The sequence below is a fragment of the Furipterus horrens genome, unplaced genomic scaffold, assembly GCF_987537825.1.
Source record: "Furipterus horrens unplaced genomic scaffold, mFurHor1.1.pri manual_scaffold_6, whole genome shotgun sequence".
Taxonomy (NCBI): Eukaryota; Metazoa; Chordata; class Mammalia; order Chiroptera; family Furipteridae; genus Furipterus; species Furipterus horrens.
In genome coordinates, this window is record NW_028327176.1 from 30,817,815 (window position 1) to 30,834,098 (window position 16,284).

Below are 16,284 nucleotides of genomic sequence, written 5' to 3' on the forward strand. Positions count from 1 at the left end.
CCTTTGTTATTTAAGAGATTCTGAAAGCTTACATGTTTGTATTTGAATACTTTAAAATCTTTGTACTATTAAAGGCAAAAATTGTGTTTTCATCATAACAAAGGACTAGTATCCAGAGACTATTACAGAAGATAGGAAAATAGAAGCAGAAATAGAAAGAAGGTTCAGCAAACACTGGAGTCACTCACTGCTAGTTGCTGAGGGTATAAAGTTTTTTCTTTGTCAGTAAACAGCAAGGGAAAGATGTTAAAGAAGTAATTACACAAAAACAGAATTTAAAAAATTAAGATATAATTGGCATGTAACACTTAGTTTCAGGTGTACAGCATAATGACATATTTGTACATACTGTGAAATGATGACCACAGTAGTCTTGTTAACATCTGTCACCATACTGAGTTACAATTTATTTTTCTTGTCATGAGAACTTTTACTCTCAGCAACTTTCAAATAGACTGTACAGTATTATTAGCCAGTCACAATGCTGTACATTGCATCTTCCAAAAATATGATTTTCATAGGTAAGTTATACGGGTAAAAAGAACATTCGCAAGTGGGGTATTAAGAAAGTACAACATTTTATTTTTTGTAGCACATATGCCAAAGTAGTTTTCATTGGTTTTTTTACCACTTGCAAATTAATCTTTCTAAATTCACTGAAGATGTTCTCCTTAGTATTTCTCCCAATCTATAAAGAAGGCATGAACATAGGTAAGATGGAGGAAATAAGTCCTAGAATTAAAGTGTTGTTACACTAATTGATAGACTTAAGGTTTAGACTTAAAAGTTGATCTTGGCAGCATTCCAGGAGTTTTTTTTTTTTTTTTTTTTTTAATTTTTTTATTTTGGTTTTTCAACAGGAGTTTATTTTAATGAACCATTTACTCTCAATAGACTTACGGGTTTTCATTTACTCTGAAATTTGTTATAATTTTTATCATAGTTAATGACAATGAAATTTTGACAGTGATTAAATGCGCTTTAGGTTGTTATAGAAATGTAAGTACTTAATGGTTATTGACCTAAACATTGCAGAAGTTGGTGAGGCACACAGCAACATTCCTAAAAAATATGAAATATTCAAGGAGTTATAAATGAATCTAGGGGCTGACAGTGAATCTGGAGTTTTAAAAAAAATTAATGTAATGACTAGATTACTTGGCATTTCACATTTTAATGCCTATAAGAAGCTAACAGTTATTTCCCTGTGTGATCTTTGGTATCCTTGCTGGAGGAGTGTTGTGTGTATCAAAGCTAATTAATGACTAGTGATTGATTACTTCATCAGTCCCTTGCTCCCTTCCTTCATGAAGTCATTCATTCAACAAATAGTTATCGATTGCCTGCTTTCTGCCATGCATTGTTTTAGGAGGTACAGTGGTAGATGTTACTTAAAAGGTCCCTGTTCTTATGGAGGTTTTATAATAGTGGAAAGGTAGAGGGATGCAAACAAACAAAAATGAACAAGAACTTCAAGTAGTAATAAGTACAGTAAAGGAAGTGGAATATATTGATGTGATATAGTGACTTGGCTCGGGGAGACGAAGATACTAGGTCTGGTGGTGAAGGATTTTCTCTTTAAGGAATAGCTGTCTAAGGTGAAACTTGAATGATGAGAAGAAGTCTGCTGTTAAGATTTGTGGGGAGGCCAGTGGGACCAGTTATCACAAGTGTCTAAGGCTGGCCATGTACTTGACTTGTTGAACGAGTGAAAGAAAGTTACTGGTAGGTTGGTCAAGCATAGAAAATAAGGGAGATGTTGGTAGGAGTTGAGGCCAGAGAGGCAAGGCCTGTATAAGGTTTTTAGCTTTTTTGTGCGGTGGACCCTTTAGGCTTCTAATGAGGCCTGTGAACCCCTTCTCAGAATGGTGTTTTTATTTTTTATTTATTTATTTTTAATCATCACCCAAGGACAGTTTTTCATTGCTTTTAGAGAGAGCAAAACATTGATGTGAGAGAGAAACATCAATTAGTTGCTTTCTCACATGTGCCCCAACTGGGGATCAAACCTCCAACCTAGGTATGTGCCCTGACAAGGAATCGAGCCCATGACCTTTCGGTCTAAGGGATGACACTAACCAATTGAGGAACACCAGCCAGGGCCAGAATGGTGTTTTTAAATGCATAAAATAAAACAGAGTTGGAAAGGAAACCAATTATATTGAAGTGAAGTACATTTTATAAAATAAATTCTTTGATTTTTTTTAATGAATGAATTACTACAATCTTGAACTGAGTTTAAATAATACTTCGTTATCTCCAAAAACTATAATATAATATGAAAGTATATCTGAAATTTTGATTGACAACAAAGACACCAGTACTGACAATACAACTGTGGTTTATTGCCTTTGTTAGTAATGGCAGAAATGCTAGATTTCAGTTAGAAGTTAGGGAAAAGAAAGATGAAATTTACTTCTCTTCTATGTTTATGAACTACTCTGAATTCAAAGGTCTGTGGTCCTTGAGTTAAGACCCTTGGACAGATTGTGTAGGGCTTTCCAGGCTGAGGTAACTAGGGGAGAATGGAGTTTTACCAAAACCCAATTTGTGTCCATCAGTTAATGACTGGATAAATAAACTTACATGTCTGTAGAATGGAATGTTATTTGCAATTGAAAGAAATGAAGTGCTGATACATGGTGGTACACCATACATGAATGAACCTTGAAAACATTATACAGAGTGAAAGAAGGCTTTCACAATATCACACAATCCATTTATAAGAAATGTCCAGAAAAGGCAAATATCTATATAAACAAAATGAATCAGTGGTTGCCTAGGCTTAGAGGAAGGGCAAGAGATTGGAGGATAATGCAAAGTTACTACGCATGGGTACAGAGTCCCTTGTTTCATCTAGGAGTGATTACAGCGTTCTAATAAAATAGATTGTGGTGATGGTTGCACAGATCTGAATATATTTCAAACCATTGAATTGTTCACTTGAAAATGAATAGTTATTTGGTATGAATTATAGCCCATGACGCTGGTTTTTGTTTGTTTTTTTAATTTAATAAAGTCTTATTTCTCAAAACATATAACTGGTGGGACCTGTTGTTCATGCATCTTTACCAGCAGCTGGGGCATCTCCACCTTTGGTGTATCTGATGTAAATCACTTGTGCTCTGTGCTTTGAAACGAATTTAATAACTTCTATACTAAGGAGTTCCTGAATGGCTGCACTGGAATGAAACACAGATCTTCAGTCTCAGAGGCAACAGCTGGGGTTATAAGCTAATAGTTGGGGAACATCCTTACAGTTTGTCATATGTTGCTTTGTCAAACAAGACTAGGTTATTAACCTTGTTCCAAACGTTGCCTTTGGACCACTTTTTCTTTTTTGGCCTTGCCCCCAGGTTTGTTCACTGGAACTTTGTCTTTCTTGATCAACTTTTTGACATTTCTTTTTGTCCTTGGACTGAATAGTGAAGGTCTGAGAGCTGTTACTACCACTGCAGCCTTTCCAAGATGTCAGACAAAATATTAAGCTGTTAAAAGAAAGAAAAGAGAGAGAGAGAGAAAACCTGTTGTTTTTAATTAAAAAAAAACACCAAGTTGGTAATTGACAACTGGGGCTCAGTATAAATTACAAATAGAGGAAAGAATTTAAGGTGCTAGTGAAAGCTTGCAGTGTAAGGAGCAGGTTAATGCAGAAGGGGCTTTATGGCAGAAGAGGAGAGCTGTAGCAAGGTGGGCCATTGTGTTTGAAGGACTAGAGGACACGTTGAGGATACAAGTTCTGAAATCTATACAGGTTGATTATAATAATATCCTTTGTGTAGTCTTGGAAAACCTTACCATTAAAGTCATGATAGAAGTGAAACAGAACATATAAAAATCAGGTTAAGGTAGATCTCAAAATATATGAAATATTTCAAACAGTCACTAACAAGGCCTGGCTGGTGTGGCTCAGTGGGTTGGGCATTGTTCTGAGAACCGAAAGGTCACCGGTTAGATTCTGGTCAGGGCACATGCCTGGGTTGTAGGCCAGGTCCCTGGTTGGGGATGTGCCAGAGGCAACCGATCTATGTATCTCTCACACATCAATGTTCCTCTCCCGCTCTTTTTCCCTTCCTTCCCCTCTCTCTAAAAATAAATAAAATCTTTTTTTAAAAAAATCACTTAACAAAAGCATTGACAAGCCAAGAACAACGGCAGCATGCATAAATCGGCATTGCATTTTTACCCAGCAGCAGCATCAGGTACTCTTGTAACCCTAAAGTCTGGGGCTCTTGTTTCCTCTTTTGAGATGCTCTTTGAGGGCGTTTGCTTCCAATAAAGGTCAGTTTCATCAAAGTTAAAGATCTGAACCAGGGTATAGAATTTAGTGAAAAAAAATTCCACATTTGCAAATGTTTCTGCATCCTTTGTCCTATACGCAGCTTCCCTGCGTTTCAATATTAGGAAGTAGAATGGTCATTAAGCCAACTACTCGGAGGTCTTCATATATAGCTAAGCTTACTTTTCAGTTGTGTGAAAATTTGCTGTTGATCCGCTTCAGAACAATGCACTGGGGAAAAACGAATTTGAGAACCAGTGTTATCAGTCTTGCTGCCATCATTCCCCTATTTACCAATAGCATATGAGCTCATTTAGAATCAAGACCCAGGCATTGCAGCACAGACATTATGTGGGCAAAGTGTTTATAGAAATGTTTCACACATATGTACTGTTTTCTAACTATGTAGATGCTGTTGTGATTAGTAATAAAATTAATTCCTATAACGATTTTGTTAACTTCATAGTAGTTTTTTATTTTTTCATTCAAGAGCTACTGATATTCCTGGAAGAGGTTAGAATCTTGCTTGGGAGTGAAATGCAGTGCTAGTGGTCACTTGCAGAGTTCTTACAAGGGCATTTATTGGAGAACAGGAGAGAAATTCTTGCAGTATAATGATGATAATACATGGTAATGGTTGGGCTTCTCTTAAGTGTGAAGTACTTTTCTAAGTGTTGTGTGTAGTTATCTCATTCATCTTCTGAGCAGCTATTATTATTCCCACTGTAATAGACAAGGAAAAGGAAGCTCAGTAACATGCTTCAGATCACAAAAGCCAGTGGGTAGCAGAGCTGGATTGACACCTAGATCCTTTTTTGTTTTAAGATTTATTTATTTTTGGAGAGAGGGAGAGAAACATCGGTCAGCTGTCTTGCATGCAGCGCAGCTGAACTGCATGGGTTGGATGGCACCTAGATCTTGACTCAGGCTTTTCATGCTGTAGACTTTGTTACTTCACCTGCTCCTCACATAATTCTCCATCATGCATTCTTAAATAGCAGAGAGCAAAGTTCCGGTGTAAATACTTGACTTGATTTAATCTCTGTTAATTGGAACACTGTAGTGTTATTAATGGGAATTAGGGTGTTAGAGCAATGGAATAAGCTGTGTTAGAGGTACTTTATTTTGATGACTTTTGAGTTACTAAATCTACAAAGAGCCCTGATTGGTGTGGTTCAGTTGGTTGGGTGTTGCTCCACAAAGCAGAAGGTCGCCAGTTTGGTTCTGGTCAGAACACATGCCTGAGTTTCAGGTTTGGTCACTGGGTCAGGTGTGAACGAGAGGAAACCAATAGATGTTTCTGTCTTGCATTGATGTTTCTCTTCCTCTTTTTCTCCCTCCCTTCCCTGCTCTCTAAAAATAAATAAATATAATATTTTTTAAAAAGAATGTAATAAAAAAAATAAAAATCTACAAAAACATGTAGTTTAGTTATAATTAATGTCACATCTCTGAGTCTCTAGTACTCCTCATGAGGGAGACAGACAAGAGAGACAATGTTTTATTAGTGGGAAGCTTTGGGTGCCAGATCATCTCTCTTTCTATAAAAAATAGTTACTAAACTCCTTTGACTACCTGTGTATGCTATTTGTGCTTTGGATTAAATGATACTATCTCAAAGTTTTAAAAAATATATATATTTTTATATTTTTAAATTTCTTTTAGGAAAACATCAGTCGTTGTTGTTGGCAGTTTTTGTAACTCCTCTTATTGATCTTCGTTCTGATTTCTCCAAATTTCAAGAAATGATAGAAACAACTTTAGATATGGATCAGGTATGTAATATTCTCTATAATTTAAGCAGCAGAATATTTTTGAAAAGCAAAGACATATCTAACCTTTTTAGACTTCTCTTTTTAGACACTTGTGAAGCTCCTTTGAGCCTCTTCTTTTTCTTTCTACGGATACTGAGTTCTACATTGATGTGATTGAAGTCCCTCCCCAGGTTGCCTCTGAGGCCCTTTCTGGAATTTCGACAGTGCGATGCTGAGAATGGTCTTTATCATCGTGGTAGATGTGACAAAGATAAATAACCCAATTTTATTTTTTCATTAAAATGAAAAAAAATTAATTTAGAGAGAAAGAAACATTGATTTGTTGTTCCAGTTATGCATTCATCAGTTGATTCTTAAATCCTCTTTTGTATCTTTTCTTTTTATTTCATTAGTTTCAATTCTTGTATATATGTATATATATATATATTTTTTTTTTTTTCATTTTTCTTGGTCATTTTTCAACCTCTTTAGTTGTGTGTTCACTATTTTTCTAGCCTTTTATTTTTTTAAAGATTTTATTTATTTATGTTTTAGAGAGAGGGGAAGGGAGGATACCCCTCAGATTTCCATTCTATACAGTTAGTGTTAAGGTTAGATTTGCCCATATAGTTACCAATTTCTTTGCTGTCCATTCCTTCTTCCTGGATAGTCTTTAGAAGTTCCATTATTGGGGATCAGTTAGTCAGGTTTTGTTCATTTGAAAATGTCTGTTATTCACTCTTGTTTTTGAAGGATATTCTATCTGGGCGTACAACTCCACATTCACAGTTATTTTTTCCTTCGTACCTAGAAGATTATATTGTGCTGTTTGGCTTATATTAGTATTAATGTTTAGAAATCTTGGTTCCAGATATTGATTCATTTTATTATCATGTGTCCATAAGTGAATTTCTTTTTATTTTTTCTATTTGGATTTGCTGTGTTTTCTTAATCAGAGAATTCATGTCTTCTATCATTTCTGAAAATTATCAGTCATTATGTCTTTGAATATTGTGCTTTTTCATTATCTTTTCCTAAAACTACTATTGGATCCTGTGTTAGACTTCCACATTCTCTCTGCCATGTGTCCGCTGCTGTCTTTGGGATTACTTCAGATGTTCTGATTCACTGAGCCAGTGTCTTCAGCTCTGATACTATGTTTAACCAGTCCATTGGGGTTTTGTTCAACAATTCTAATTTTCATTCATAAAAGATATTTGATTCATTTCTGACTCTTCCTAGCCTTTTTTGAGTACTATCTTATTCTTTGCTCATGCGTTCCATTCTCTTATATTTCTTTAAAATTAAAAAATTTGGCCCTGGCTGGTGTGGCTCAATGGATCGAGCACCGGCCTGAGAATCGATTCCCATTTGCGGGCACAAGAAAGGCAACCACATATTGATGTTTCTCTCCTTTTGCTTCTCCTTCCCTTCTCCTCTCTCTAAAAATAAATAAATAAAGTTGGTTTTTTTTAAATTTAAAAATATACTTAATATTACATATCACAAATTTCTTGGGTTTAAGTCTGCTCCTTGTTTCTACTGAGTATCTTGTTTCCTTGTCTGTTACATATGTTTAGATTATGAATTCTTGTTTATCTGGGTTCTGTGCAAATTACATACAAGCAAACAATATTGGTTTTTTTTTAGGAAAAAAGTTTGCTTTTGCCATATACTCTACTATATAATTAACTCAGAAACACTTGAAGTTAATTTCTTAACCTGGAGCTATTTAGATTGGTTAGAGTGAAGATACAGCTGCCAAAATATAAACCCCAAATATGTAACAGTAGCTTAAATAAGAGTAGGGGTTTAATATTCTGTCATAACTGTGTAGATACAGCAGTACAGGGCTAGCAGGGACAGCCCCATTCTCTCTAGGTCCTGGCTTCTCCCTTGTTGCTCCAGAACCCTTAGTGTGTTGCCTTCATCTTCTAGGTCCAGGTTGGCTTTTACTACTTTATCCTCATTCCAGCCAGTGGGTGAGAACAAAAGGGGAAGAGGAGGGCACATTCTGGAAATGGCACGCATTATTTCTGCTCACATGTAATGGCCAGAATTTAGTCACGCCCACACCTAGCTGCAAGGAAGCTGCTAAATGTATTCTTTGTTCTTAGTAGTTGTTTTCTGTGAAAATTTGTTAGTTTCATTGCTGTACAAGGAGGAGATAATAGGAATGACCAGCAACCAGCCGCCTTTTCCACTGCCAAAACAGATGGCCCGGGTTTGAATTCCAAAGGCCGGTGAAGGCAGGCTTTTAGTCACACACTGTCGGGGAGCACATTCTGTCCCACCTTCCCTTTCCCAGGGCCCAGGCAGGTTTCCCTATTGTTGCTGTTTATCATGACGTGGGTGTTTTAAATGCCCCAACTCTGGCTTGGCTTTCCACCAGGGACTCTACTTTCAGGAACTCAGACCTCTGGTTTTCTTTAACTCAACTATACATTTATTTGGAATAAAACAAACAAACAAAAAAAAAAAACTTATATTTTATCTAGTATTTCTAGGATAGTGGAGTTTTTGTTTTTTAAGATATGTAGTATCCTCCATATTTCTTCTTTTTCCTTTCTAAATACTTTAATTTCTAGCTTTCATGTGAATTCTCTGATTATATCAAGTTTTTGTCAATACAGGTAAATTTGACTCAATAGTACCTCTTCTTTGCTATGTTGTATTTACTTGTAGTTTAATGATATTTTTAGGACCTAACTTCCTTTCTCATTTTTTTAAAAAAAGATTTTATTTATTTATTATTTTTTAGAGAGAGGGAAGGGAAGGAGAGAGGGAGAGAAACATCAGTGTATCATTGCCTCTTGCACGCCCCCAGCTGGGGACCTGGCTGAAGACCTGGCCTGCAACCCAGGCATGTGTCCTGACTGGGGATTGAACTGGCGACCCTTTGGTTCACAGGCTGGCGCTCAGTCCGTTGAACCACACCAGCCAGGGCCTTCCTCATTTTTTAAATCTTGTTTCTTGATGTCATTATTGCATTTTCAAGTTCTAAGCCTGGGTTAATTTTTTTCTGTCTTCTTTGTGTAAGTCTGATGTAATGGGTGTGTTGGATGGTATCTTCTATTATCCAATATTGTTTAGGAGTACAGTATTCCCTCACTTATTGCTGGTATTATGTTCTAGACCCCCCTGCGATAAGTGAAAATCTGGGAAGTAGGAACCTTACATTTATTTTAGTATTTATATATATCTTAAGGCTTTATAAACCCTTCCCACACATTTATAAACAGTTCCCAGTCCCTTATTAACCTTTTCCACACTTTTATAAACACTACTTATGTTCTTAAACATATTCTACACTCTTAAACCTATGTAACTTTAACAACGTACATATACAGTACCGCAAAATCCCGCAACATAACGAAAAATCCGCAATAAATAATTAAATATAATATTTTTTAAAATTCCGCAATACAGTGAACCGCGATATAGAGGGAATACTGTAGTGAGGTATTCCTGAAGGGTACTCAATTTGGTGTGTGGTCCTTAGAGTATTTACTTTAGTAAGTTAGAGCCCAGTCATTTACTTCCCTTGTTTCACTTGGGTGTCCCCAGCAGCGCTTTCAAAGTGTTATTCCCTGACTTGGGAAAGGAATAAATGTAGGTATACTCATTCAACTTGCTTCTCTCCAGATTTGGCATTATTAGTAAGAATTCACAGGGTTCTGTGGACTCATCGTTGGGTTTCTGGAAGGTATGGATGAGGATAGGAACTTGACCTTCCTTTGCCTCACTTTTCTTGAATTCGTCGGAAGAGGCAAGTTCTGTAGCAGTGTCAGTCCACCATTGTAGCATTATTTTTCCCCTGCAGGTATCTCATCAGTCTTAGTCCTTGTTTCTAGGTCATCTTCATTGTCTTTAAATAATTATATAATATTCTATCGATGTACCGTTGTGCAAATACTTGATGTTTTATTATTTCTGGGTTTTGCTGTAACAAATAAATCTGCACAGATTTTATTCACCCCTGTGTTGTTTTACTTCTGTTGCATTATTTCCTTAGTTTAACTTCCTATAAGTAGAGTTGCTGTCAAAGAGTATAACAACTGAGTCTTGTCGAATACTGCTTTTTTCTTTTATAAGGTTATTCTAACTTAGATTCTCACTAGAAATGAATGAGTGCACTAATTTCAACTGTAGCCTCATGAATATTTGGTGGCGGGTTCCTTTAAAAAAAAAAAAAAGTACAATAATATCTTAAAGTTGCTTGAATATTCATTTTATTATTATGGTGCTTTATTATTTTCCCTTAGGTTTATTTACTACCCGTTGTCTCATCTGTGAGTTGTCTATTATACTTGCCCATTTAATGACCTTGCTGTTTTTCTCATACATACAAGTGCTGTTATAAAAGAAAATATTAATCTTTATATTTTATATTTTGCAAAGCTTTTCTTTTATACAAATATCTTGTGTTGTTTTTTTTTTTTTTTTTTTTTTCCCAGCACACGGTTGCCGTTTTGGATGAAACGTTTTGTCTTTTTAAAAGTTAGGTTTATTTTTTAAAAACTTGAATTATGATTAAAGATATGAACAGTAAAATGGCAATAAATGCATATCTATCAACGATTGACTCTAAAAAGGAAACAAAATAAACTAAGAAGCAGAGAATAGAAATGAACTCATAGATGGAGAACATTTTGACAGTTGCCAGATGGGAGGGCTGGGGAGATGGGTGAAAAAGAAGAGGGATTAAGAAGTACTTTAAAATTGGGTTTATTTTTTAAAAACTTAAATTTTAATGTTATATAATAAAATCTAGCTTTTATTTTGTTGAATTAAATTGAGAAAATTATTTGATAAATGTTTTTATTCTCTTTTTTTCTCTCCTGAAATTTGATTTTAACCCCTTATTTTTGTATTCTTCACGTTTGGTTACATTAACATGTGTGTACTCTGAATTAAGTGGATTGTAATTGGGAAGTTATATCAATCCCACTTATTTAATTTTTAAAAATTCCCTGTTTTAGAAAACTCATGCTTTTATATATAATTTTAACAGTTATTAATATCTATAATAAGATATTAAAATTTTTAAAATTTTGTCTGTTTAAATTTTACTCCCCCCGCCCCCCCAAAGTGATTCCTATTGGACAGTTACTAGGAATGAGTAGATCTAATATTTGATTTAATTTTCTCTTCAGGATTTGCCACTTTACTTATCAGTTCTTTTAAAACTTCTAACAGGCAGTTATCTTTATAAAAATCCTATTAAATGAAGACTTTGTTTCTAAGTATTTTGTGTATATTTTACCATTGTGAGATCTATTTTTTCATTATGATTCTTGCTGGTTACTATATATAAGATTTAGGGAAACAAAGTTCAAAGAAGTAAAATTTTATAATTGTTTTTTTAATTAATTATTTATTTATTTTTAGAGAGGGGGAAGGGAGTGAGAAAGAGAGGGAGAAAAACATGGATATGAGACAGACAGATTGATTGGCCACCTCTGTCACACAGCCTGCAACCCAGGCATGTGCCCTGACTGGGAATCCAACTGGCGACCTTTTGCTTTGTGGAATGACGCCCAACCAGTTGAGTCACACTGGTCAGGGCTATACTTTTTTATTAATTTTCATACTTTCATTTCTTAGAGCTGACTTTTTGAGATACTTGGTTTGGACAAAAACCAAATATAATTCTATATTTGAATATTGAACATTCTTTAGTAATGTTTAGGAAGAATGTTTTGAACATTGTTTAGGGGAAATTAAATAAAAATAATACTTGGTGACATGCATCAATAGCACTGTTTCATATGAATAATTTTGTACATCTAGAGCTCTAAGCGAATAAACAGAACTTGACATCTCTTAATAAATACAAGCTTCTTACAGTTGCGACTAAGTGAAAACATTAGTGAAATTTCAATAAGTAAAAGAAAATACTTGCTTCAGTGACTTCCATGTTTATCCATTGTTAATAAAATTGAACTGCTCTTTGTTCTGTCTATAGGTGGAAAACCATGAATTCCTTGTAAAACCTTCATTTGATCCTAATCTGACTGAATTAAGAGAAATAATGGATGATTTAGAAAAAAAGATGCAATCAACATTAATAAGTACAGCTAGAGATCTAGGTAAGGATGGGCTATTGGAGGTTTGAATAATTCTTTTGTCTACATAATATCCACACTGGTGTCAGAATTACTTCTCCTAGGAGACACAGTTGATTATACCACCTTCCTTGTCTAAAGTGCCAGCCCCTTTTTCTGTGGAATAAAATTGCAAACACAGTTGATACACAGGGTACCTTACATTCAAAGCCTTGCCTGCTCTGCTAGACTCACCTCTTTACTAACTCCCCCAAACCCCAGGATGATTCTACATTTCAGCCAAACAGGTCACCCAGCAGGCCTTGGCATTATGTCTTTTATATAAGACCTGTTTTAGATGCCACCTTCTCTATAAGCCTAACTCTACTGGAAATAGTTCATTGATTTGGCTATGGGGTTCCTGAGCACTTTATTAATATCAATTTTTTTAATGTCTGCCTGTTCTACTAGATTAATTCCCTAGCTACGCTCACATTACTCACACTGTTCTAAATTTGTAAACTTCTTTGTTCTGAACATCACTCACATGTGTGCTGAGTGAATAAATGAATCTTAGCATTTGAACTAGAAGATTCCTCAGAGCAGTAATACTTAAACTTTGGGAAATTTGAGGAAGGTTATGGATCCTCTTTGGAGATATATGCCCATATCTTCATATTTTAAAATATGCACATAGTTCTATAGAGAGTCCTTATATGGACTGGATCTTAGATTCAAGAATTTTTGTGTTTGAAGAAGATTGAAATTTTCCTCCTCACGTTCTAGCTCTCAACAGTCCCTTTGCTCCCCAGTCAAGTGAGGTCTGTCTCTATTGTTTGCTACTAACACATTTGATGGCCATGTTTCAAGTAAATCCATAGATACTGTTTGTCTTCTGGTTTGTGGTCTATAAAGATCGCATTGATAAATGAGCTTATAAGGAGAGGCCCGACCCCAGTTGGGGCATGTGTGAGAAGAGGCCTATCGATGTTTTCACATTGATGAGTCTCTCCCTTCCCCTCTCTCTAAAAATAAATAAATAAAATCTTAAAAAAAAAACAAAACTCAAAACCTTTGTTGCATCAAGTCTAGCTTGATGTATCGTTGCTTGTTTTGTGAAGTTTCCTACTTAACAAAAAATATTTGTCCTAGTTTTCTAGAGTTTCATTGTCAGGGTCTCATATTTTTGTTTGGAAAGTATATTTGTTCACTTCAGTTTGCTCTATCTTCCAGAGAACTGCTCTGGTTAACTAAAGAACCCTCATGCAGAGCTCCTCAAGGGCAGGGAACTAGAGCTTACTCATCCTCTTGCCCCCAGCATCCAGAACAGTGTGTGCTGCCCCCTGCTGGTGCTCTGCAGCCTTGGATGGGTTTACTCAGCAAGTGCTGCCATGTCAGAAGCTAACATTAATAAGAGAATTAAAGGATTTTATAGATATCCTTAATTCATGTAGTTTTTGAGTGAAGTGAAGTAGGATTTTTATCTTTCTTAGTTAGATAATGTTAATAATTTTCAGTATGTTACCATGTAATAAAAGTATGTTTTTCACTCCAGATTTATTTATTTTAAACATTTACATGGAAAAATGGCTGTTGATATCTTTGACACTTTCTTTTTTTCCTGATCATGAAGGTTTGGAGTCTGGCAAACAGATTAAACTGGATTCCAACTCACAGTTTGGATATTATTTTCGCGTAACGTGTAAGGAAGAAAAAGTCCTTCGTAACAATAAAAACTTCAGTACCGTAGATATCCAGAAGAATGGAGTTAAATTTACCAATAGGTTTGTAAACGTGTATTATATTGTTAAGCCTTCAGTAGTTCCTTAGAACTAAATTACTCTGATGAAATGTGAATGTTCTGTGATAAGGAGGTCTTGCCATATTTACTGTTAATTGAGATAAGGCATAAGGTGAGATTGAAGCTTTATTGTCTTACAAAAGGCTAGTCAGCTGTCCCAGCACCACTTATTAAATAATAACTCTTTTCCTCATTAACTGAAATGGCACTTTGTGTTTATTTTTAAGATTATTTTTTTCACATTATCTGTCTCACCAGTTTGTCAATATGAAAAAGATTTTATTACATTTATTTTATAGTACATTTTCTGTATCAGAGTTAGTTCCCCCTCATATCTCTGCTTTACTTATTTTCACATGTTTGTTTTTTCAAAGAAAATTTCACTATCATTTATCAAGTAAAAAATTCTTCAGGTATATCAAGTGGCTGTATAAATTAGTTTAAGGAGATGTCTACCAACTTAATGAAACCACCCATTAGATTATAGCTTTTTTAAAAAAACCGTGTTCCATGTTTAAAAATATCTTACCTGTTTTGTTCTGCTTTTCCCTTACTGGTGTTATGAAGTTCCTGAGGCAAATTAAATTATCCATAGTTGAAGAAAAAAATTATTTTAAAATGAGTCTTCTGTGACTTGGGTGGGGCGAGGCATTGATCTTTTCTCCTCTGTCCTAGAATTTATTTAGTAAGTATTTTGAGTGTCTGTTATGTGCAGTTAGTAACCCAGGTGTTCAGACACCCCAGTAATGAACACAGTCTGTTTAGTGGGTTCCTCATAACAGTTTTCTGAAATAAAGAGGTTAGATATATTTCTCTCATATTTTAGATGAAGAAGCTGAAACTCAATTCCCCAGGATTAGACAGCTAGAAATGCTAAATACTCAAACCTAGATCTTCTGTTGCCAAATTTAGTAGCTGTTGTTTTTCCACCATGCTGTATCCCTGATTTAAGAAATACATATATTTTGGCTTAGATAAGATAGAACTTTTGGGGTGTCATAACCATCTTTAAATCACCCATTTTTTAGTGATAACATACAAAAGATTCAACTGAATTACACAACAGTGATTCCAAAAGTTGTGAAAAATTCATTTGTTGATTTTTTTTCCCCTCCAACAGATTGAATGCTTGCTTTGTATCTGACTCTGATTATATAATTTTCTTCCTTAAAATGTTCAATGTCTATCTCATCCAGAAAACTCTGAAATCCTTACTATGACCTACAAAATCTGGTCCCTGCCCACCTCTGCTTTGATCTCTTGCAGCTCTTTCCTTCACACAGCAGTCTCATTTTTACAATGTCTTTGCCTCTGGCTTTTCTTTTCATTTGTGTGTTTTGTAGCAGTCTTTTTGTGGTACTGCTTGCGCATGTGCTGTGCTTAAGCTGTGTATGTGTGTTGTGTCATTGGCTAATTCCATCAAGCTCACAATTATTGGCTTGGTTTCCTGATGCCCTTCTGATAAGTACTTCCACCTCTTGTTCTTGTCTGTACCCCTCACCTTGTCTTTGTTTTTAATTTCAATCTCTTTCTTTGATACCAGTAAATGAATACTTTTTTCTTCATTTTATTCTCATCTTCTGCAATTTTTATTTTAACCTTTGATTTTTATTTTCTTCTTGAATTCCTCAGTAAGATTTAATTTTTGAAACACTTTCCTTACTTAAACAGCTTTTAGTATCAAAAGACAATTATACTACAGTATTGAGAGAAACTGTGTTTGTGGGTGTGTATTTTAAAAGTGGGGGTGGTGGCCTCTATCCTAAGTAAGGATGAAGACTTATTTTATTCAACTATTTTAGAAAAGGTCACAGATCAGAATTTTACACAAAGGGAATAATTGTTATGGAAAGAATCATGCCAGTAGGTTATTGCAAACAGCATAAATGTTAATGTATCTTTCTCTAATAAGTTGCTCATTTTCTGCTGGTATTTCCATTTTAATTATTGTTTTGATGCTTTATAGGATGGAAACTGTGGATATATTTTATGTAGTGTATATTACATTTAGTAAACATTTTCATTTTTTAAATATCATTATTTTGATTTGCAGTGCTCTGACTTCTCTTAATGAAGAATATACCAAAAATAAAAATGAGTACGAGGAAGCTCAGAATGCCATCGTTAAAGAAATTGTCAATATTTCTTCAGGTAAATTTAATAGAGCCAATACATTCTGAATATGACCTGGTTTTTGGTAATAGAAAAACATCAGGATGTTTGAAGAGTGGTGTTTTAAAAAGTTGTTACATTGTTGATTACTTTAGGCTACCTACCACATAATGGGTGCTGTGTTGTGGTAGGAAAAGTAACTGGAAATTATTCTGGTACATAGGAAGGTAAGCTCTGCATGCTAAGGAATAGGAATGCCCTGAAAAACAAAGATGTGCCAAAAAAGCCCAA

At 35.0% G+C, this 16,284-nt stretch overlaps 1 protein-coding gene across 1 annotated transcript in view; it reads left to right on the forward strand.

Moving 5' to 3' along the window:
* MSH2 (mutS homolog 2) overlaps positions 1-16,284 on the forward strand; it is a 60,012-nt gene that overhangs the window by 33,243 nt on the left and 10,485 nt on the right. The window contains exons 8-11 of the mRNA XM_090280244.1: positions 5,945-6,054; positions 12,002-12,125; positions 13,714-13,864; positions 15,935-16,032. Coding sequence (XP_090136370.1) covers positions 5,945-6,054; positions 12,002-12,125; positions 13,714-13,864; positions 15,935-16,032 — 483 coding nt within the window. The remainder of the gene's footprint in view (positions 1-5,944; positions 6,055-12,001; positions 12,126-13,713; positions 13,865-15,934; positions 16,033-16,284) is intronic.